We start from the raw sequence: 24636 nt of genomic DNA, 5'->3' as shown, positions 1-24636 counted from the left end.
TATAAAATTTATTAAAACTCATTTTGTGGGCAGGACTTTCAGAGACAGCTGATGTGTAAACCAAGCTGTGCTCTAGGTAAAGGGTTACGGGACCACATGAGTACAGCGCTTAGCACAGCACCTGGGCCATGGTCAGTCAATGGTAGTTTCTCTCTCCTGTGAGGCATGTGAGATGTCAGCGAGTCAGGCACATCCTGGGAACTCAGCTCCTGTTTGTGGGACCTGAGACCCCCCAATGTGGGAGAAGAGAGAGTGGGATAAACAGACCCCACTTACCTTGTTCCTCATCTCCAGTACTTCCTGGGGGTCAGTATAGAGAGGCACAAATTGGTTTGGGTTTTCGATGCGAATTGGCATGCCACTGCTGGATTTCTCCACCTCGTCAGCCTTCATCCACTGCACAAACACAAGGCCATGGGGCTGAGGTGAGGGAACAGGCCCATGAGTCCTCCCCAGTGGTCCACCCATGAGATCTGGGCCCAACTGCCTGCATGGAAGGTCAGCAAGCCTACTCATAGACACTCTCTCTTCTTAGGCCTCTTTGATGTCTGTCTCCAGGAGCAGAGAATGGCAACAGATGACCCAGTTACCAATGAAGGCCCTCAGGCCAAAGGTCGGCTATAAAGAACATCCAAGAGTTGGGGTCAGAACCTTGGGAACCAGCTTTGACACACAGGCAACCACTTGGGCTTCAGTATTAGGTAACTTGATTTGAGTTTGGAGAGCTTCATATTGTTTTATGAAGAGCTATTCTATTTGGCTGTTGGCTACTTTTATGTTAATGAAAAACTGAGAGCCTGTGGGTGGGGACAGGGAGAGAAAATATAACTTCATAGAAGTGGCTGTACAGCCCACCTCCTGGGCTTGCATCAGATCTGAAGTCCCAATGTTAAATGCTCCTCCCTTGAATTTCCCAGGAGCCCCCTGTGGATGTGGGAGAAAGAAGCACAAACCAACTTGTTCTGGGTCATGTGCCTGGTCCAACTGCCCTCTGGAGAAATCTGCTCCTTAGACCCAAAAACTCAGGCAGAGGTGCAAGGAAGAAGTGGTCAGGGGCTCAGTAGGCCTGAGCAGCTGCTCCCAGAGGCCTAATAGGAAGCCCAAAGAGGATGCTACTAACCTGGGGCAGGAGAGGTTTGTTCTGTTCCCGTTTTAAAAATGCTTCACCCTGCAAATGCAGCCTGCCCCTCTCTGCCCGGGTCTGTCCTGGGCTCCCCCTTACCGTGGTCTTGGGTCGGGGGCTGCCCATGCTCCTCTGGACCTCATCGGCCACATTGACCCGCAGGTAGGTGTTGGGCGTATTGAGCCAGCGGGTCTTCTCCTTCTGCTGCTTCTGGGCATGCTGTCGCAGGGCGGGCACCGGGGCACCGTCCTCCTCAAACACGAAGGCTGTGACCGTGGCTGGAATCTCCACCTCACTTTTGTGTTTGGTTTTCTCTTGAACAAAGGGGTGGCGATACGTGTAACCTGTTCTGTAGCCCTATAAAGGACAAAAATAGAACCACTTATGGGGTGAGAAAAAAGGCCTGTACCTGCACATACATGCACACACACCTTTCCTTCCGTCTACTTAAAGGACTCTTCATGTAAACCCAAATCTCCATTAAACAATCTAGGCTTTCCACTCTTCTGGTATATTTCAGAACTGTTCCCTCCTCCTGGTCCCCCATCCCCTCTCTTTCTCTACCCCAACAAGTCCTCTGATCAGGGCTGAGAAAATCCCTAGACCTTTGTGGACCAGACAGACAGAGCTCCTCATCCAAATGGAGCCACAGATTTCCTCTGGTCCAGTGGCTCCCAGCCCTGGCTGTACACTAGAATCACCGGGGGAGCTTCACACAAACACTGATGCCTGGGCCCTGATGCAGAGTTGCCCATTTAATCAGATCACAGTGTGGCCTGGGCTACAGGATCTTTAAAAGCTTCCCAGCTGATTTAACAGTCACCCCTCCCTTCCTTGACTGTGAAACTTCTTAACAATTTCCTTCTAGGAACCCTGAAATCAGACTCAAGAACATTCCTGTCTCCTAAGCAAGGCCACATCCCCTCAAAGCTGGAGCTGACTGCTTCTTGGAGAGAACAAACATTCTGGAATCTTGGCAGCTGTTGGAGCAATATTCAGCTCTGTTTGTCTTCTTTTATTTTTAAATTAAAATGACATTAAGGTATTTTTCTGATTATAAAAGAAATACAGATCCATGTAGAAAAATTAAGCAAAATTAAAAAAAATAAGGAAAAAACGGAATTTTATGCAAACTCTCACCCCAGAGACAATCACTAAAAACCTTTCCAGTCATATCTCTATGCATATACATGTTTGTCCATATATGTTTGATACTAGTAAAATGGATATTTCCAATTACATATCATGGCTACTTAACTATTTTCCTTTGTAAATTGTTTATGTTCTCAGCCCATTTTTCTACTGATGTTTCTCTTTTTCACATTGATTTGTAAGCTCTTTGTAAATTAAGAATATTAATTTTTTCACTATCATAGATGGTGAAAATATTTCCCTCTATACTTTGTCTTTTACCTTGTTTATGGTGGGGGAGTGGCTTATAGAAATGCAAGTTTTGAATTGTTTAATATCATTTCTATTAATATTTGTCAAGATTGCAGCCTTTTGTGCCGTGCTTGATAAGTCTTCCCTAACACAAGGGCATCAAAAACATAAATCTATGTTTTTTAATACCCCTATGAGTTCACTTTTTATGTTTACCATTTTGACAAACCAGGAATTTATCTTGTTGAAATAAATGAAGTAGCATCTGCCTTAGTTTTCCTTCCCAGATGGCAAGTAGTCTATCTTTCCCGCACTGATTTATAAAGTGCCTGCTTTTCCTGTGTTAAATTCTCATATATTTTGGATCTATTTCTGGATTCTCTAAGCTGTTGCATTGTTTTGCACATCCATTCTGCTAGTGCCACGCCATTTAGTTGCCAAAGTTTTATCACACTTTGTCATGAGGTGGAATTAGTATTCCTAATTACTTTTCTTTTTATAACATTGCCCTAGCCATTCTGAATTTCACATGGAAGGATATTTTGTCAAGTCCTCATACCTTCCCCCATTTTTGAAAGAAATCCATTGAGTTTATTGATTAATTTTGGGGAAGTAACCTCTTTACCCTATTGAAGCTTTCTAACCAAGAATAAATTATAGCTCTTCACTGACTTCAGGTTTTCTCTGATGTCTATTAATAAAGTTTTATGGTTTTAAAAACATGGATTATGCTTTTTAGTGTTTTATGATTGTGATCTATTTGCAAATAGGATTATTTTCTCCCATTATTATATTTTCAAAGTAGTTAAGATACAAAAACTACTGATTTTTGTATATATTTGCATAATTGTCTACCTTAAACTGAAATCACCTTTGCAAAATTATGACAGTACTCTATCTTGCTTCTAGCCTCACAAGCTGGCTGGCTTTGCTCATTCCTGGATGTGAGCCAAACTAACTTCAGGAGAAATTTAGTTTATAGTGTAAATGACGATAGCCCTTCCCAAAAACTAAACTATCCTTGTAAAACTGATGAAAGACCACCAAGTTAGGAAGAGGAAAGGGGCCTGAATTTTACTAAAATGTAGGCATAGTTAAATAATTACCAGCTATTATTCCAGAGGTCACACGATTTGCAACTTCCCCAATTACTCCTGTAAATAATATCACTATTATAGAACCTAAAATTGGCCTTTGGAGGTATCTTTTCAGGCTTTCACATTTCTGACAACTGGATGGCTCTGGGACTCAGTCAGTTCTGTGGCCCTACCCACAGGCAGACTCAGTGCACGAGGACCATATTCCACACTCCTATGATTGTATCCCCAACCAATCAGTATCACCCATACCTTAGCCCCCTACCCACCAAACTATCTTTGAATCTTCCTGGCACAGTGGCTCACACCTGTAATTTCAGCACCTTAGGAGGCTGAGACAGGTGAGTCACTTGAGCCCAAGTGTTTAAGACCAGGAATCTTTGAAAAACCCCCTTTGAAAAATCCCTAACCTCTGAGGCTTCAGTGAGATTGATTTGAGTCTGTCTCCTGCATGGCATGGCCAGCCTCGCATCAGTTAAACTCTCTCTTTACTGTAATGCCATGGTCTCTGTGAACTGAATTTGCTTGTGCAATGGGCAGGAAGAACCCGTCAGGTAGTTACAAAAGTATTCTCATTATTTTAAATATTTTTTCAGTAGTTTTTTTTTGGACTTTATAGGCATGTAACCATATTATCTGTAAATAATAGTTTCCTTTCCTTTATAATATTTATACCTCTTATGCTTCATTGCCTTGGATTGAATTCCAATATTATTCTAGAATAATATTAAATAATAGTGTTATGACCAAGAATAATTGTTTTGTTTAAAAGTTTAATAGGTACATGCCACCATGCCTGGCCATGTTTTGTATTTTTTGTAGAGATAGGGTCTTGCTATGTTGCCCAGGCTGGTCTTGAACTCCTGGGCTCAAGCGATCCACCTCTGTCTCAGCCTCCCAAGGTGCTGAGATTACAGGTGTGAGCCACCATACTGGACAGATCAAAAGTTTTTATCCTTTGATGCTTCAATATCATGAAATACATTTAAAAGATTTATAGATTGATATTATTAAGCCATCCCTGAATTCTAGGAATGAGCCACCAGTTATTGTATATTATTATTTTACTATTAGGCTTGATACTATTTGCTAGTTTTCATGTAGCATTTTTCATCAACGTTCAAAGAAAAATTGGTCTAAATATGTTACAATTATTATGGCTTAGTATTCTTTTTTCACTCCTCTCAGAAAGAGTTTAAATAACAGAATTATCTGTGTCTTAAAGGTTGGAAAGAATTCTTGTATGAAACCATCTAGTCGCGGTGCTTTCTTTAGGCATAGATTACTCAGCATACAAATGTTAATGGGAGTTGTATTTTCATTGTGGATTGTACCTTTCATTATTATAAAGTGGCCCTCATGGTCAGCCTGGTAACAAAGTAGAGATGATTTGGAGGAACTGAAGACAGGGAGAAATGTATTAATTATTACCATAACCTTGACATGATAAAGAAGGCCCAAGATTGTAGCAGTGAGGATGGGAAAAATGGATCAGATGGAATGTTATAAAGATAGATTTCATCTTTCACTCCTCTGAGCAATCTAAGAAGTTACAGCCTCTTATGCAATTAGCTCCTCATTGCATATGCTTTCCTCTTGTTCTTGAATTGTCACCTGTTTATGTCTCATATTATCAGCTAAATTGTTAGCCCTTAGAAGAAGAAAGAATGTCTTAAAAATTTTTTTGTATCCTTTGAAGAGCCAGCCCACTCCTAGACACATACTAGTTTAATTCCTTACATGACTGATTGGTTCATTTATTCATTACAATAGGATATTGTTACAAAGGTGCTGCCTAGGATTAAGGAAATTAGTAGTATTGTGTGTTTTCTGCATTAAAGTCATGAAATGGGCAGAAAGACAGAACTAACTATATAAGAGGTATGAGCAAAGCCCCAGTATAAGATAGGCTCTGTGTCCCAGTTTTTACTGGAGTATGACCTTTTTTTTTTTTTTTTTTTTTTTTTTTGAGACAGAGTCTCACTCTGTCACCCAGACTAGAGTGCAGTGGCACAATGTCGGCTCACTGCAACCTCCGCCTCCCAGTTCAATTCTCCTGCCTCAGCCTCCTGAGTAGCTGGGACTACAGGTATGTGCCACCATGCCCAGCTAATTTTTTGTATTTTTTTTTTTAGTAGAGACAGTGTTTCACTGCATTAGCCCGGACGGTCTCAATCTCCTGACCTCATGATCTGCCTGCCTCTGCCTCCCAAAGTGCTGGGATTAAAGGTGTGAGCCACTGCGCCCGGCCTGGACTAAGACTTTTCATAGAGGACACTGCAGATATGACAACATCCACAGCACTTAGTTGTGGGTGGCAAAGTCCACATTTTACAAAAATTCAACTACTGTTAGAATAACCACACATTCTAAATCAAATTTCCCATCAAAGAGGCTTCAACAACCTAGTTGTGATGCTGGCGATTCTTCTGCCCACCTGATGCCTTGTACTTCCTGGTTCCAGGGGGCTAAGCCTCAATGGACTGGCCTGGAAGGGCAATGGCAGGAGACTCACCAGGTTGTCCAGCATCCTCATGAGGGCCTCAAACTCATGCTCCCCCAGCCGACTCTTCTGCATAGGCCCAAAGGTGCTCCCGGCCCACTGCACGGAGCCCACCTCGTGGGGCCGGTGCTTCTCCTGCTCCAGGAGGATGAGGTTCTCCACTCCCCCGGCACTGGACAGAGCCGACACCTGTAGCAAAGAGCAGAGAGCCCTCAGCCCATGTGCACATGGGTACCCTGCACTTATCTATGCTCCTGTATGTGATGAGGGAATGGGGAGTCACAGAGGAGAACTTAGAGGCCAAACTGAGAAAGAGCCACCCATACTTGATGGGCATGCCCCCATTTCCAAGAAAAGAGCTATTAGTTTATTTTCTGATGCCAGTTCTTAGAGATTATAAAGAAGGAAATAGCAAGCATTAAACCTTAAGAATCAAAACAGAGGACTGAAAGTTACCTGGGATACAGACTAACCTAGAATTGTGATTATATCTGGGGAGGGAGGGAAGATGAGACAGGAAAGGACTTCAAAGCGGATTTCAGTTCTTGTTTGTAATATTTTGTTTCTTCAAGATTTGAAGCCAGAGGTTATGAATATGTTTGATCTGATTGGTAGGTATCGGTGTCTATTATGTTAGTCTCTGCACTTTTCTGTATGTTTGAAATATCTCCTATTTTTTTTATTTTTATTTTGAGACAGTGTTTCTGTTGCTCAGGCTGGAGGGCAGTGGCACAATCTCGGATCACTGCAGCCTTAACCTCCCAGGCTTCAGCTATCCTCCCACCTCAGCCTCCTGAGTAGCTGGGACTACAGATGTGCACTACCACATTCAGCAAATTTTTGTATTTTTTTGTAGAGATGGGGGTCCTGCCATGTTGGCCAGGCTGGTCTCGAACCCCTGGGCTCAAGCAATCTACCTGCCTTGGCCTCCCAATGTGCTGGGATTACAGGCATGAACCACCATTGCTGACCTCTCCTATATTTTTTTAAAAGTCACTTGAAAGAAATAGGCTGGCTCCCAAGCCAATGAAATTTATTTGTAACCTCATGGGATGAATTCACAGGTCCAAAGGAAGAATACATTCTCCACAATGGGGTTAGTCAGTCAAGGAAGCCCAGAGAAAGGAGACAGATAAAATGCTTGTAGTGTACAGCCAAGCACTGTGCAGGGGTGAGAGTTCCCACACATGGACTTAGAGTGTCTGTCTCATTGTTAAGGCTCCATGGGGAGGGCAATGCAGGTGGTTGTAGGCAATGGACTCTGAGTATTAGGACAAGAGGTGTGTGTATACAGCAGGCAATTTTAGAATGATCCTAAAAAACACTCATTAATCTAACAAATCCCCTTATTTTTTAAATTCTGTGCTTATCTAATGGTACATTCTATTTACCCTCATGTATCTACCACTCAGATATAATTGGTTAGGGTTTGGCTTCCTGGATGACAAATCTAGCTACATAAAGAGACAATGGCTTATGAATATTCCAGGTGGTAAGCCAGGTGTTTTGCACTGCACATTATTATATTAGCATTCCGAATAAGATATGATATCCCATGTTAGCCTGCTTGTTATGGGAAACTGCTTTAATTATGCAAACTTTCAGTATTTTTGTGACAGTTATTTTTTACTGGAAATGAAAAAATCCAATTTAACCTGCTGACAAATGCAGGTCTATGAACCCAAGAGGATCAGGGACAGACCTTAGAGTGTGTTAAATTCATCATTTAACAAATGCCCATGTGATACTTCTCTGAGGTCAGCCAGGCAGCCCTCCCAGGTGACCCCCGTCACCCTGTGAAGAGAAGGAAGCAAGAATATTATCTACGCCCTTCTCATCCAAGCCATGTGTCTAGCAGAAGATAAACAGACTTCTCCCACTGCCCCTCACAGCCCTGGTGAGGCAGCGCTTCTCCAGGTAGTGTTTAAGGGCACAGACCTGGGCACCAGGCTGCCCAGGTTTGAATCCTGGCTCTGCCACTTACCAACTGTGTGACTTTTAGTAGCTATTTACCATCTGTGTACCTCAGTTTCCTCTAAAATGAAAATAGCAGAACCTACCTTGTGAGAAGTCTTTAAGGTAATAGATCTAAAGCACTTAGTGTATCACCTGGTACATATGGGGTGCCGTATAATGTTCTAATGAATGAATTTTGAGAAGCGCTATTCCCTGGGGACCCATACTTAATGGAGAAGAAGAGAGGGAGAGACTGCCCACAACCTTGCAAGAGCTGCCTCCTCCCACCTCCCTCTTCCTCCCCCAGTTTCCATGGTGATGGGTAGCAGATGGAGAAGAACTGCCTGAGCTTCTTCCCATCTGCCTGTCGGCAGAGCAGGGAGCTGCCTCTCTCAGCAGGGGATGACCCAGTTTCCTGGAACCCCAAATTGATGGGGAGCAGAGAGAACACCATCCCCAGAAGAAATAAATAGGCTCTCAGCCTTGAACTACTAACACGACCACAGCCACGTTCGCTTGTTTGCTAAGGTCACCAAGGAAGAAAACTTGGCCCACAATGGAAACAGAGCTTCAGTGCTGGCCACTTCACCCAAAAATGACCTGGCTAGGGCTGCACTCCCAGCGGCACCTGCAGTCACTGTTACCTAGGCTCTTTCATGCCCTGATCCACCCACACCTCCTCTAGGCTTTCCTGCTTTTTTCTTCCACATCTTCCAGCTCTATTCCCGCCTCTAGAAGCCTCTCTGCTCTACCAGCTGGGGGAAAAAAAGGTCACTGGAGCTTGCCCGGGGTCTGTCTGCATCGCCTGAGGTCCTGTAACAAGGTCTCAGCAAACCAATCCTGAAACGAAAGTGATAGCAGCTGAGGGAAGGGGGCTGTCAGGTACAGAAGCCCACAGCTCTGCCCTTGAAACTGCCCAGAAACTGTTTCTGGGGTTCTGGATCCTAGGAGAGGCATACTTCACCATGTGGGGTGGTGCGACACATGGGTGTCCCTCTCCCTTCATTTTTTGGGCTGTGCTGTCTTTGCAGAGATGATGTTTTTACAGGAGATATTTTCTTATTGAAGAATCTTCTCCAGAAGGAAGATAGGGAGCTCTTAAGAGTTCAGATGTGGGAAAGGGAGAGTAGCTTCCCGGTATCCCAGAGGCTCCACCAGATTCTTCCACCAGTCACTGGTCAGAGCTTAGGGCCAGAATCTTTGGTTGGGCAGCAGCGGGGGGCGCTACATCACATCAGAAAGGCACCAGCTGGGTCTGTGTCCACCTGCCCCTGTTCTGACCACTGCCTCTAATACTTGATCATTATCTTCACAGCTATCCTCACCACATATCCTTTTAAAACGATTGAAAAGGTCCCACTGCAGAGCCTCCACCAGCGACACTTCCAGGCAGATCCCAATCTCCCCAGAGTGCCTCCAAGAGAAAGACCTCTTCCTCTCGGTGCTGCTCTGCCTAGGCCAGCCAGGAGAGGGCGGACGGGACACCAAGGGGCTGGGCAAAGAGCTGACTCATCCAGGAGCAACGGGCCTCCATATGTCAGCTGAGTCCTAAAAATAGCATCAGCAACACCCCTCTTTGTGTCCTCACAGTGACCCGCTGGGCCCCACGTCTACAATCGAGGAGACAGAGGCTCAAGCAGGGCAAGTCCTCTACCCAAGGGCACACAGCCCAGAGCGGGGAGGATGGAGCCTGGTCAGCCTGGTCTGGTTAATAAGGTCTTTTCAGGGTTGTGCAAGGCCCCCTACCTGCCCCTGACCAACTTGCCACATTGAAAAGTGTGTGCTTGGCTTATCCAACACCACCTTGCCACATTGAAAAGTGTGTGCTTGGCTTATCCAACACCACCTTGTTGTCTATACAACTACAGGTTTGTCTGTTTTCCTACTGCTTCTCCAACTCCTCTAGGGGGTTCCCTGATCACTGACACTCCTGTCTTCTCCATCCCTTCCCGGTTAGGGATTTCATGACGGCTTCCTGGACATCACTTGGGGTTGCCCTGGCTGTTAAGGCTGCCACGTCAACACTCCGATTGGTCTGCTTTCCGCTTCTTTTTCTGGACTTGACCATGTCCCTGGCCTTTGCAAACCAACCCCCTCCCCTCAAAACAAACAAACACCTACCTGTGTGTCTGTTGGGCATAGGTGCAACAGGTATACCCCACATAACATATGAGCATGGTAAAAAATTTCTATGCCTTATTACAGTTGCTCCCACTGTCCAGTTGATGAGCCCAGGCAGCTCCCCAGACTGGGCACTGACCCCTAAGAAGTGGGTATTTATTGCTTGTTAGACAATGTTGATGCATTTTTCAAAGCCACAGAACTAATCCTAAGTGTGAAACTTTAGAGGGATAAGATGGTGCCAAGGTAGAGAAATAGGGCAAGGCTTTTAGACGGCTGGGATCAAAAGACTCCCTGAATCACAGCCAACAGGGTCACCAGGTTTGCCCACAGGCCCCTGTCAGAGCCCACTCCTGGGCCCACTTTCCAGGAGAATTTGCTCACCTGTATCTCACATGCAGCCTGCAGGTGGAAGATCTTGTAAAATGCCTCCTCTACCGTGTCACCCAGAGCAACCACTCCATGGTTTCTTAGCACCAGGATCTGTAGAGAAATAAATAGTCAATTAAAACCTTAAGTCCTCTAAACTTTAGTTAAGAGGGAGAGGTTTTTCATTTTATTTAGATCAACTTCCACAACCAATCCCAGGGCCCCTTCTCCCAACTCCTTATGTTCTCTAATCAAATACCCCAAAGCTACCCTACATGGGATTTTAACTCAAAGCATCTACCCTAAGAAATTGAAAAGATATTTTAAAACTGGGACTAAATAGCTTGATCAATTTCTTTAGGCAATGCCTGGGTTTTTAGGCATTTTAAAAATTGAAATTGAAAAGGCATTTTAAAACTGAGACTAAATAGCTTGGTCAATTTCTTTAGGCAATGCCTGGGTTTTTAGGCCTTGGAAAGCTTAGAAGCTTGAAAAACTGATGTGTATATTAAAGTGAATGAAGTTGTTTGCTATCCAATACAGAGTTCCCACCTCAATAGCAATCTCTTGCTCCTGTGACTTAGTTGACGTGGGAGTCAAAACCCAGGGGGCGGCTCTCTGAGAGGTGGCCCTGCAGAAACAGGTGAGTCACGTCACCTCTTTGGGTCTTAGGTTTCTGCACCATGAACTCAACAAGGCCCTGTCAGCTCTGAGATCTCACAGCTCTAGAAAGAGGCCACAGTGACCTTCTCATCTAACTCATCGGTTTTATAGAAAAGAAAATAAAAGCCTGAAAAGACTAAAAGTCTCAGCAGTGGTGGGTCACGCCTGTAATCCCAGCACTTTGGGAGGCTAAGGTGGGCAGATCACTTGAGGTCAGGAGTTCGAGACCAGCCTGGCCAACGTGGTGAAACCCCGTCTCTACTAAAAATACAAAAATTTAAAAATTAGCTGGGTGTGATGGGGCCTGCCTGTAGTCCCAGCTACTCGGGAGGGTGCGGTGGGAGGATCACTTGAACCTTGGGGGTGGAGGCTGCAGTGAGCCGAGATCGCACCATTGTACCCCAGTCGGTGACAGAGAAAGACTCCGTCTCAAAAAAAAAACCAAAAACGGAAAGTCTCTCAGCTAATTAGGGGAAGCATCTGAACTAGAAGCCAGGCGTTCTCACTATTAGTGCAATGTTTTAGACTCAGTCAGGGAAAGGTGAGTAAAAGTGGGGGAACCCAAACTGAATTTGTACCAAGAGCACAACTCCCCAAAGTTCAACTGCATCTTCCCTCCGAAACTTTTCTTCGTTGGTTTTACTCTCAAGAACTCTCTGGAACCAGATGACACCAGCCTGGGAGCTGGGACACAGATCCATGTGTCAGATCTGTCTCCAGGCAGAGCCTGGGCTGAAGCCTGGTGGCTCTAAACATCGCATCCTCTCCTGTTGAAAACAGCTGGTATTTTTTCCTCTCAAGTGCCAGAGAAACAGAAAGAGACGATGGCTGTGGCCCACAAAAAGTACTACAAACAACGAATACCCCATCTCTCAAATTCTTGTAGCACTTCATAGATGTGAACATTTCATCCCTCTCCCCACACTCTAAATAATGTTCTGGAGGATGTCAGGAGAGAGAGGTGGGATACCTCACTGTGTTAGAGATGAGAAGACAGGGACTCATGGGAAATGATTCAGGCAGTGCATTCCTTGCCAGGACAGCAGCAAAGCATCCATCAACCAAGACTAGCCTCCGTGGCTGTGCCATACTGAGCTAACCATCCCCAAATATGTGCTGTTATAAAACAGGGCTCAAGAGTTCAGTCAAGCAACAACAAGATTCCATTTTTCTCTTGCAAGCTGGTGGAAAACTAAAGGCGACAACACTCAAGTTTGGGGAGACTGCAGGGAAGTGGCACTCTCATATCCTAGACATGGGGTGGAAGAGTGAACAAACCGTGTGGGGCAATTTGGCGACATGAAGTGAGAGTTCTAGCCCGTGCAGCCCTAGGAACTTATCCTAAGAAACTCATCTCAAGTTCACACAAAGATTTAGCTGACAGGATTTTCATCAATGTGTTGTTTTTATTAAGAAAAAACTCAGGAAGAAAAAAAAATTTTTTTTTTTTTTTGAGACAGGGTCTAACTCTGTTGCCCAGGCTGGAGTATAGCAATGTGATCACAGCTCACTGCAGCCTTCACCTTCTGGGGTCAATCAATCCTCCCACCTCAGCCTCCTGAGTAGCTGGGACCACAGGTGCATACCACCAAGCTTCACTAATTTTTGTATTTTTTGTAGAGACAGGGTTTGGCCATGTTGCCCAGGCTGGTCTTGAACTCCTGGGCTCAAGTGATCCACCCACCTTGGCCTCCCAAAGTGTTGGGATTACAGGCATGAGCCCTGCACCCAGCTGAAAAATACCTTTTAATGTTCAACCACAGAAGAGTATTCAGGTAAATTATAGCACAACTATTCCCATAATGAAGTCTGTGAATAGTTGTGCTATAATTTAATTAAATTTAATAATTTAAAATGGTGATAGAGAAAATATTTAATAACATACAAAGGTAATTACTATATATTGCTGAGGGAAAACAACTTATTTTATGATCCTAGTTTTGCAAACATAAATTTCAATATATTTGGGGTACACAGCAAAATCTCAGGGTAGTGGGATAGAGAGATCTTTCTTTTTTTTCCCCCTCTCTCCCTCCCTTATTGTCCAATGAACATATGTCACGTTTGTGATGTTGGCTTTTGACAATGCCACTCTAGATTATTGTCCCAGAAGAGCTAAGCTAACCTTGCAGGTGGGTCCAAGGCACTTCTGCAGGTTGATCCGATCGGCTTCCTGCTCCATTTCCCCATTGAAGTCATAATAGGCCATGTCCCCCACCAGCAGGGCATTGTGGGAGACAGGCAGGAGGCCCCACTTCATGGCCGACACCTTAGAGAGACAATGGCATGGTTAGCACCTGCAGCCCTCCCTGCCCTTTCCTCAGAGCAGCACAGTCCAGCTCTACTCTGGGGGCTGGTGAGGGGTGAGGAGTGAGGGGTGAGGTTGGGGAGCAGGCACAAGAAAGGCCTGGGCTCCTCTACCACCTGGCTTGGGCGTTGTGTCACGCTGCTTGCTCTAGTGTCTTTCCATCACTGTTTTCACAGCAGCCATGTCAACATATCACCTTTTAGAATTGCTAGAAAGAATGCACTCCAGAGACCTATTGCTGCCCCTCCCACTCCCCCCACCTCACACACAGCTTTGCTCTTGTCATACAACTCTGGGAAGGGGCAGGCTGTGGTGGAGTTTGTACCAGGCTAGGGTAAGCAGAGTCCAGATCTCTTGGGGTAGGCTGGAGACCCTCAGTTTTGGTTTCAGTGCACACTAGGTCACAATTTTTAACAAACAGAGAGGCCCACTGAAAAGTCCCATTTTAAAATGAATGAAATTATTTGCTGCCCAATATAAAGGTCCCACTTCAAAAGCAATCTCTTGCCCCTGGGACTAGGACAATACAAGTGCTGGGGACCAGGGTTGAAACACATTCCCCCACCACTTATTAAAAGTAAGCTGCTCATGGTGGACAGAGTGTGCAATAATTTATTTATTTTTTTTTTAGCAAGGAGCATGGAGAGGTTTAGAAGAACCCTTGCCCTCCTTCATTCATTCTGCCTTGACTCAGCCCTGAGCTCTGCAAAGATGCATGCTCAGCACAAATACATCTTCACATCTTAGTCCAAATTCTGGAAAGTCTGAATGCTCATAACCAGTGTGTTTTGCTGAGAAAACGGGCTGATGACAAGTCAGCCTACTCTGTCCCTGTACACGTGTGGCCTGGGGGTCAGCAGGATAGGGTAGGGTTCGGGGGGAGTACCCAGAACTGGTTGTCTGCCTGCCGTCTTTCCAAGTGACATCGCAGTGTCTTAGGTACACATGGAGAAATGATCAGAGGGGGACAACCTGCTCATTGAGTCTCTTCTTTGTATTCTTTCCCAGTTTTGCTTGCTCCGTCCCCTACTCTCAGCCTACCCTGAGCTATGGGAAAACGGGCACAGTCCAGGTTCCCACTAACTGGTTGTCCTCTGTCAAGATATCTCCTTGCCAGAGCCTGGCTTCGTGGGGGCAGGCCCCACGCCTTGGTCCAACAGGACTGACCTGAGTAGAAACTTAGCAGGTACTGCTTGTGTATGCAGTATGTGGGGGATGCGATGGAACAGACATTCCATGTCTTCATGTTATGCTATGACTTCAGTAGTCAGAAAGACGGAGAGGCTGGGCGTTTCCACGTTGGGAGTTCTCTCGCTTCACCTTGGCCTGAGTTCTAGATCTTTCCAGACTGTTTTAAGTGACGAGATTGCTACAACCTCGGCTGCCTTACGTCTTTCCTTGGGTGGCTGAGAAGGAGTCCACTCACCGCTGCTGTGGCCGGTGTGTGCAGGTGGATGATGCAGCGCACGTCGGGCCTCGCTGCATAGATGGCCGAGTGCAGACAGAAGCCTGTGGTGTCCACTGGGAAGCAGCTGCTGCCCTTCTCCACCACCTCTCCCAGAATGTTCACCTTGATCTGCGCCAGGGAAGAAGAGAGACTTATGGCAACAGGGTGGCCGAGGCCCCTCACTCCTCTCCCAGCTGGTGGGCCCAGCATGTGCCGCCCACCTGTCTTCACACATTCCAGACACCATGAGCAATGACGGACTTGGTGTTGGAAGAAAACAAACCAGTTCCTGCCCTCAGTGAGTGCACAGTCTAACGGGAGCACAGACGATTATAATTCAGCAGGAGAAATGCGAGAGCAGAGTTTCTCAGACTTTGTTCACGTGAATCACCTGAAGCCCAGTCAAATGCAGGTTCTGATTCAGAGGCTGAGGGGGCCCTGAGAGCCTGCATTTCTAACAAGTTCTCAAGTGATCCACAGACCACACATGGGGTAGCAAAGTGCTAGAAAAGAGTCATGCACAGAATTCTCTAGACAGAGACAGGGGGAGTCTTTCATCCCATCAGAAAAGAAGCATCTGAGAGGCCTTCCAGGGGGAGTAATGTCTACACTGAGCCCTTTCTCAATGAGGCTCAAAGAGGCTGCGGCTGCTTTACCAGTGACAGCTCTAGCCTCACTCCGTGCCCCCACTCCCCTGCCTCCTGGATAAAAAGTAGTAAAATATTCAATCACAGAATGTCCTGTGTCCTGAGAGCCCACAATCCAAGGTAAACAGAACTCTCTCTCAAATCACTCGGCACAAATCCAAATCCTGAAGCCAGCCCCTCCCAGTACGCTCTCACTGAACACCTCCCCGACTTCCCGGAGTGCAATCTCCCGGCAGCTGGAAGTTAACCTAACTTCACTGACTGCAGTTGTTCCCTGGACGTTAACAAGCCAGATGATAGTCTCTAAAACTCATGACAACTTTAGCCCTTAAAACTGAGACACCCGTGACATCCTGAATGTGGCACACAGGGCAGTTCCTCAACTTGCCCATCACCCCCACCCCAGAAAGTCCAGGCAGACAAGATGGGTATCAAAGCAGGGAGACAGACTCTAATGTGGGCGGAAGGATGTGCTGCTGGCGTTTGCTTACACAGAAGCATCAGGAAGATGTTCAACAAATCTCCACTTACAATATCCTATTTTAAGTGAATTTCACAGACTTCAAAGCAGCGTGACCCCTAAAAGCTGCAGCAACTCTCCCACCTCAGGTACTTTAAACCCAAGTGTGGAGTGCTGCCCTCTGGTTTCCCTCAGCCCAGCTCCCCCACTTCCTCAGACATGTGGCCTGTTTAGAATTCCCTCTCTCGGATGATCTCTCTCTGATCTTACATATTTTATATCTCATTGTTGGATGTGTGATCTGTTGTCATTCAAGAACCTCCACAGCCTAATACAGCAGCCACCCTCCCATACGGTGCCTTTGTACAAATGAGAAAGCAGGTACCCCCTCTTGAGGACAGCCCAGGGACATAGGGCTTGGTGTGTGGGTATTGCCTTTGTGCAAATTCAAAACAGAAGCCCAATGCTAGGACACACTTAGTGAGTGGAGCACAGCTTGGATTTCACCCTCTCTTCTCTTCCTCATTAGCCAGGCTCCCTTGTGCAGTGCACAAACTGCACAACCACACACAGCAGCCCTATGTCTACACACAATTCATAAACATCTCATGCCCATGACTCAAACCTGTATCTCTAGCCTGCATCTCTTCTGAACCTAGAATAACCAAATGCCAACTGACATCTCTTGAAAGTCCCACCAGCTTCTCAAACTCAATCCCATATTCCCAATCCAACTGATCAGCAGGCTTACTAAGCATAGAGGCCCGGAATTTCCTTCCCAGCTTGCTGTAATATCCCCACCTAGGTGTCGGTTGGCCTCTACACAGCTTTCAGAGTGATCTTTCTACAACAGAAATCTGCTTGCATTACTCCCCTGCTTGCATTTCAGTGGCTCTGAGTGTCCAGCAGAATAAAGCCAAAGCACCATAACAGGATCTTCCATGCCATTTATCACCTGGACCCGATCCCCTTCCCAAGGTCACCTCCAGATACTGAATACTTGAGCCAGACTTGGCCTGTCTTCCCAAATGCATGCACAGGGCTCTTATATGCATCTGGGTTTGATGCATGCTGCACTCCTGCTGAGGACACAGTCACCTCTGCCAAACCTCTCCTTGCCACCATGATCTAAGTCTGCTTACCCCGCTGGTTCATATCCCACTGACTCCACTCCTGCACCATGGTTTCAGCTAGACGCCTCCTCCCTCATTCCCTCTTTCTCCTACAGCTCCTGGCGGGGCAGGGTGCCCCTTTCCAGGCTCCCCAAGCTTCCTTCACCTCTACTGGAACACTCGGTAACCCTGAGCTTTTATAGCTGATTACCTCGCCTCTCTCCTCCAACCAGACCATGAACACCTTACAGACAGAGCCTGTGTCATCCTTTTCTCTGTGGTCCCAACTCTGACTTGGCCATCACCTCCTTGGGTAGCCTTGTGCAAGTTGCTTACCCTCCCTGGGCACCAGTTTCCTTTCTTGCCTCTCAAGTGGCCTTGGCCATGGTAGAAGTCCTGCCCTGCCTAGATATTCTATGACTTGCTGAGCCTGGACTTTTGAGTGAGTAGCTGCACTCTACACCTGAGCATGTCTCAAGCCTGGCAGAAGCCCCCAAGGTAGTATCCTCCTCTCCGAGGTACATGGCATAGCAGCCACAGCCCATGTATCTGAGAAGGATTGGGCCTTTTCTGCTTCTAAGACAGTCCTTTCTACTGCTTTCCTCTCCCCATCCGGAAATATTTCCTGAACTAAAGCAACTTTTGCAAGCCTCTACCTCATCTAAAAGGAGCAACACTGAAAAGGGACCCAGAAGCATCTCTAATGGTGCCAGTGCTGGACAAATCTCGTGCTGCTTTGGTTCTTATTCTAATGTATCCCCCTAACCAGAAAGGCCCCCCATTCCCAACCATTGTGGTCTAATCCCAGGCGTAGCCATCCCATGAGTCTGCTGAGAGGATGCCAGGCCCATCTCCACTCCCTCCTCCCTCCCACTGCACTTGCTACCTCCTCCTGGCAATTGGTCTCTTGGTCGCATCATGCTCTGGACACTTAGTTTGTTCCATGTGTCTTCTCTGCCCTATCAGATTGTGAGCTCCACAGCGCAACAGTGACCAATTTGGAGATGACCTAGCACTGTGGGAACAGAGAGAGTGCTGTCATTTCAATAAGGAGTGGGCAGTGATGCTGGACTGTACTCACCAGGCTGGACGCTGTGACTTCACTGCAAGAAACTCCCTTAGGGCTGATCAGGAAGTGGTCCTGCTCCTTGCTGACTCTCAACTGGAGGAAAGACACAAGTTCTCAGGGGCAAGGAGGGAGAGAGGACATTTCCAAGGACACTGTGCTTGAATCCCCTCTTCCCCTGAATCTACTGCACCCAAGTCCACCTCTAATGAACCCTTATCTCTCCCCCCAGCCATAAGAGATAAAAAGAACTCAGCTTTTATTTGGAGCAGGGGAAAGGGAGCTACAAAAGGGAACTCACTATGATCAAGGGTAGCTCTAGTATAAGATCCAGGAGTTCCTTCCCATCCAAAGAAGTGCCCGCTGGGCAGGATGCCTTATCAATGACCACAGTGGTTAAAAAACTTGGAAGGGTTCAGTGCATTTTAGCCAAAGGTCACCAGCAGTGCCATGGCCATGCCAAGGGTCAGGAGTTCTCCCTTTGGGTTTTGTGGGACCACATGCAGTGCCCCACCCAATTCCAGGGTGTTCTGCTCACCGTGACATAGGTGTCGCTCAGCTGGGCCCAGCCATAGAGGTCCAGGAGTCGGTAGACACTGCTGATCTTGCACCGCATGAGCCGCTCCCCTTTGGCCAGGTTCAGGGAGTCAGCTGTGTGGAGGTCATTGATAGGCGTCATCATGGAGACATCTGCAGGGACAGTGCAGTTCTCTCAGGGCCAGTGCCCATCTGCCCTCCCCTTCCTTGCTCCAGTGTTCTCCAAATTCTCACTGGACTAAAACTGCACAGGAGACTTCCCCAGGCAGGGAATTAAACATTCTTTGACCTGTACCTGGGGGAGGAGTCCACAGAATCGACGTCTGTGCCCAATAAAGTCTGCTCATTCAGATAAGCTTTTGCTCAAAAATCATGGCAAGTCTCAAGGCCACAGAATGAAGGGTTCTGGGAATGCCACACAGGTTCCGGGAATGCCAAGCTTACCATAAACTCTGAAGATGGGCACTGAATCAAAGCAAGAATAAATCTCTGAGTGGAAACATGGGTATATTTCATCAGTTATTATTAATGAAGAAGTTACTCGTCATTAAACCAGCTATTACATTGTTTTAACGACACCTTGTAATCACATTTTCTGTGATTTAGAAACAGGGAAAACAGAAAGCCAGATCAGAGCTGGGTGCAATGGCTCACACCTGTAATCCCAGCATTTTGGGAGGTTGAGGTGGGCGGATCACAAGGTCGAGAGATCAAGACCATCCTGGCCAACACAGTGAAACCTCGTCTCTACTAAAAATACAAAAATTAGCTGGGTGTGGTGGCACGTGCCTGTAATCCCAGCTACTCAGGAGGCTGAGGCAGGAGAATCATTTGAACCTGGGAGGTGGAGGTTGCAGTGCACCACTGCACACCAGCCTGGGGACAGAGCGAGACTCCGTCCCCCACACCCTCCCAAAAAAAGAAAGCCAGATCAGCCTGAAAGTAACTTCCTCAAGTTTTTCTAACAAGTCATAAACTTCTGGAAGTGAGTGCAGCTGTGGCTGGCTGAAAGACCAGAGGCCTCAGGCAGGGTACCTAGGCTCCTCTCTGGGCATGCAGTCCCTTAGCTATACGGTGGTTCTTTCTGGGAATTTGAGGGGATGTGGAAGGGATTTGGAAATGGGCCTAGAGGGTTTGATAGTCTTGTCCTCAGGGCATGCAAGGGTCTAGGATATGACATCCAGTCTATCCCGTTAACCATGATGACCACTGCCTACATGCCTCAGGAAGGGACCAGAGGGCATCTGAGCTCCAGCACCTGAATCAGCATCTAGGAACTAATAAGAGAATCAATAGGAAAGGTTCTGGCTTAAAATGGTGTCTGGCTGGGAGCCTCCTGATGCTGCCTCTCCCAGCTCCCACCAAAGATTTTAATGGATCAGGATGCTCTTTGGAAGCTTTTACCACCTCTGTGAAACTTGCTGCAGTACGATGTATGTCCTGCATCGAGTGTGCCATTAGTGGAGGTGATGACGTGGTCTACAAAAGCGAGGGCGGACGATGTATGTCCTGCATCGAGTGTGCCATTAGTGGAAGTGATGACGTGGTCTACAAAAGCGAGGGCAGACTGGGTGCTGGGCCAACATCCAGCGAGCAGAGCAGGCCTTGAATCACCCATGTCAGGAAACGCACACAAGGGCCTTGCGAACCAGAGGTGATACACCTCCAGGGCAGGTGCCCTGCAAACACAGATAGCAGGGACAGCAGTGGTCCAAAAGCCTAGTTAGACTGCCAAGGAGAACAACAAACTTCCAAAGTTAAGGATTTCTAATTCAAATTGACCAGTTTGGGATTGCCTCCTCCCCTCTGTGGGTTCCCCAGACAAGAAATTACTTCTCTGCTTCATGCCTAGCAGCAAGGAGGGCATGTCAAAAGCACAGGGCCCCAGGCAAAGGCGGGCAGGTGGGGCTGATGTTGGGAGGTCTATATAGTCTATACCACAGTTCTTTGAATACTTCTCCTACAAATAACCATGGGGCCCCAGTGATGGCCAGGGGGCCAGAACAGGTCTGAAAACACTCACCCCATCACATCATCTGTGTCTGTATCAAAGACAGTCCCTCTCCCCAACCCCGTGGAGGTTCAACTAAGAGGATGACCTCACCCACAGGTACAAGGGGCAGAAGAAGAAGAGAACAGGAGGGCTCAAAAGGAGCTCCCGATCCCCTGCTCTGAGTCTCAAGAGAGGTGGGATGAAGAGAGGTTGATTAATGAGTACAAAAACACAGACAGACCGAATAAGTTCTAGAATTTGAAAGTACAATAGGGCAACTGTAGTTAACAAGAATTCATAGTGTATTTCAAAACAGCTAGAAGAAAAGATGTGGAATGCTCCCAATAAATAAATGATAAGTGTTTGAGGTGATGGTTATTCCAATTATCCTGATTTGATCATTATATTATTATTTATATATAAAAATGTCGCTTGTACCCCATAAATATGTACAACTATTAGGTATCCATTTTAAAAAGAAAATAATATTACAACAAGTTTTTAAAAGCTTATTCTAATTGGCCTCACGAAAGTTAGGATGGCTAAATGTCACGTTTATAAATCAGATCTAACTGAGCCATTTAGTCAAAGTACCTAAGAAAACACAGAAAAAGATGAAAACTCACCATGGTCCCTGAAAGCTAAGACTTAAGGGCACACTGATGCTCAAAACCCCAATTTCTAAGGCAAATGGAGCTAGACAGATAACAACCTATCTGGGCTTGAACTCATGGTACTTGAAACTTCCCCTCTCCACATCCCTGACTCAGATATCCTGGATGTGTACCAAGCAGATTTCCAGGCATCCATCTGTCTTCCTGACAGATGTTGATTGGTGAGGCAATGGGAATGCTGGTCAGCCCTATTCCTTTCTCAGGAGGAAGAGTATAATGACAGACATGGAAAGGATGGTAGAGAATATGACAGATTTGGGAGATAAAAACCAGAGAGCCCGGCTATAGATAAGCCATGTGAATATGGTAGAAGAAACATTTTCTGAACTGAAAAAAAAAAAAGACCTGCGCATGTGAGTACTCACTGATTATGGGGAAAGTTCATATAAAAAAAAAAAAAACCTACAATTATATGCTTCCTGGTAACATTTCTGAAATACAGGGATAAGGGGAAAATATCCATAAGCATCTAGAAAAAAAATGTTTGGCGACCTAAAAAGGAACCAAAAAAATTGGCTATCCCATTTCTCTGTTATAGCCACAGAATGTCAGATGGCAATGCTATAGGAAGTTTACAAAAAATAAAAACAGGCCAGGCACAGTGGCTCACACCTGCAGTCCCAGCACTCTGGGAAGCTGATGCAGAAAACTCGCTTGAGCCTAGGAGTTTCAGACCAGCCTGGGCAACATAGTGAGAACTCGTCTCTATAAAAAATTTTAAAATTGCCCAGGCATGGTGGCACATGCCTGTAGTCCCAGCTACTTGGGAGGCTGAGGCAGAAAGATCACTTGAGCCCAGGAGGTTGAGGCTGCAGTGAGCTGTGTTTGCACCATTGCTTTCCAGCCTAGGAGACAGAGCAAGATCCTGTCTCAAAAACAAAACAAAACAAAAAAACCCCCACTAAAATAAAGTGGCTCCAAAGAGGTAAAAATAAAAGGAAGATCAAAAATACACCAGGCAAATATAAACAAAAACTACGCAGAGGTCATCACACTATTATCAAAATAGAAGTTGGGCAAAACAATATTCTCTTATACAAAGAAGCTATTTTATAGGTCATTTTATATGAATTAAAGATGCAATCAATAACGAAGCTATAACTATCAGTCATGCTTATGCCGTGAATATTTCAAGACATAGAAAGCAAAAACTATCATAAATACCAAGAGAAATGAACAGAAATCAAATGTAATGGGAGAAAATTTTTTACAAAATCAAATTAAGACAAAAATATAGATTAAATACCATGCTATAGAGATGGTATATACCCATTATCATTTTTAAATGATATTATTAGGCCACAAAGAATACCTGAATACATCTCCAACACAGAAATTAAATAGGCCACATTTTCTAAACATAATGCAATAAAATCCAATGCTATTAGCAAACCTTTAAAAGACTAAGCATTCAACGACTTGGAAATAAGAAAACACTCCTAGATAGCTCTTAGAAGAAAAATAAAGTCCAAACAGCAACTGCAAGCTATTTAGAAATTAACAATAAAATAATTACTATGTGTCAAATTCCTGAGATAAGGCCAAACATATACTCATAGAAAAAAATTTATAGCCTTAAATGTCTTTATTATTGAATTAAGTATAAAAATAAATACATTTTATGCTACTCTAGAAAATACATAAATAACAAAATAGAAAAGTTATGGAAAAGGATTAATGAATATAGAAATAAAACTGATGAATCAGGAAGCAGAAAGAATAACAGGACCAATAAGTAAATCCAAGAATTGGCTTATGTGAGATGATCTATGAATAAACAAATATCTAGATTGGTCAGTAAAGAGAAAGCAAAAATTTACATAGCACCAGGAATGAGAATGGGATGTTATCTCATCTACTTTAGCAGGAAATTTGAATGATAAAAATAATACTGTAAATGACTCTCGTAATTTTGAAAAACTCCATAAAATGGTTTATTTTACACAAAATATATGACGAAAACTTAACCAAGAAGCAGCAAAATAAATTTTAAAACCCCAGATGAAACTGAGGACAAAAACATCAAAAATCCCTAAAAATATTCCAGATCTAGATGACATTCTAAGTGAATAATAAATCTCAAGGAACAGAGATTTCCTATCTTATTTAAACTATATCAGGGTAAAAAAGAGAGAGAAATCACCTTGATTCATGTTATGAAATTACAGTCATGGTATCAATACTAGGTAAAGACTGCCCAAAAAGTGAACTGCTAACCAATCTCATGTGTGAATATGAATGCAAAAATCTTTAATAAAATTCTGGAAAATCAAATACAGAAGGGTATTTTCAAAAGAATGCATCAAGACCAAGATTGATTTATTTCAGTAATGAAAAAGGAGTTCAATACTCAGAAATCTGTTACTAAAACTCATCACGTCAATAGTTCAAGGGAAAAAAAAACCAATAAATGGCCAAAATGTATTTTATGACATTCAACATCCATTCCTGAGAAAAACTCATAGTGAACTAGAATAAAAAGATATTTCCTCAACACGATAAAAAATAATTGTCTCAAACTCTTGTGGTAAAACAACTTCCATTAAAGTCAGAAATAAGACAAGGATAACTAATCTATTATTAAACATTGTTCTGAAAATTCTAACAGATGCAATGAGAAAACTGGAAAAATAAACCAATGGGTAAATGTTGAAATGAAGGAAGCAAAATGATCATGATTTGCAGGTTATGTGATTTTTGTATATACAACACCCAAAAGAATTAACTGAGATGATATTAAAATTTAAATAAGAGTTCAATAAGGGGCTAGTGTATACACACATGCACACACACACTTATATGTGTATATATATCTCTAACAATTTATCTTAAATGAGAACTATAACCAGAAAGAAAATAGAATGGATAAAGATTCACTTAAAATAACAAAGTTATTTAAAAATTTCAGAATAAACTTCATAAGAAATTAGTAAGAACTACATGAAAATAATTACTAAACTTCTCTGATGGATATGAAAGAAGACTTAAATAAATAAAAGACATATCTCATTTCTGAAAAGATTTACAATTCACTCATGTAAATATTTTTAAGTACCTACTATGTGCCAGATACATTCTAAATCAAAGGATATAGCAGTGGACCAAACTTACAAATTTCCCCTACAGAGCTTACATTCTAATATAAAATTATAAATTTATAAATTCTTCACCAAATCA

General features: G+C 44.6%; 1 protein-coding gene across 4 annotated transcripts in view; it reads right to left on the bottom strand.

Moving 5' to 3' along the window:
* Window positions 1-24636, bottom strand: part of ADD2 (adducin 2) — a 111325-nt gene that overhangs the window by 20697 nt on the left and 65992 nt on the right. For all 4 annotated transcript variants that reach the window (XM_001143954.8, XM_063789020.1, XM_009442634.5 and 1 more), the window contains 8 exons: window positions 18794-18945; window positions 18271-18351; window positions 14950-15099; window positions 13341-13484; window positions 10568-10666; window positions 6119-6295; window positions 1223-1480; window positions 277-396 (listed from right to left, as the gene is read on the bottom strand). In XM_001143954.8, coding sequence (XP_001143954.1) covers window positions 277-396; window positions 1223-1480; window positions 6119-6295; window positions 10568-10666; window positions 13341-13484; window positions 14950-15099; window positions 18271-18351; window positions 18794-18945 — 1181 coding nt within the window. The remainder of the gene's footprint in view (window positions 1-276; window positions 397-1222; window positions 1481-6118; window positions 6296-10567; window positions 10667-13340; window positions 13485-14949; window positions 15100-18270; window positions 18352-18793; window positions 18946-24636) is intronic.

This window comes from Pan troglodytes, chromosome 12, assembly GCF_028858775.2.
Source record: "Pan troglodytes isolate AG18354 chromosome 12, NHGRI_mPanTro3-v2.0_pri, whole genome shotgun sequence".
NCBI lineage: Eukaryota > Metazoa > Chordata > Mammalia > Primates > Hominidae > Pan > Pan troglodytes.
Note: the sequence above shows the minus strand (reverse complement) of the source record. Positions and strands in the feature narration are given on the sequence as shown.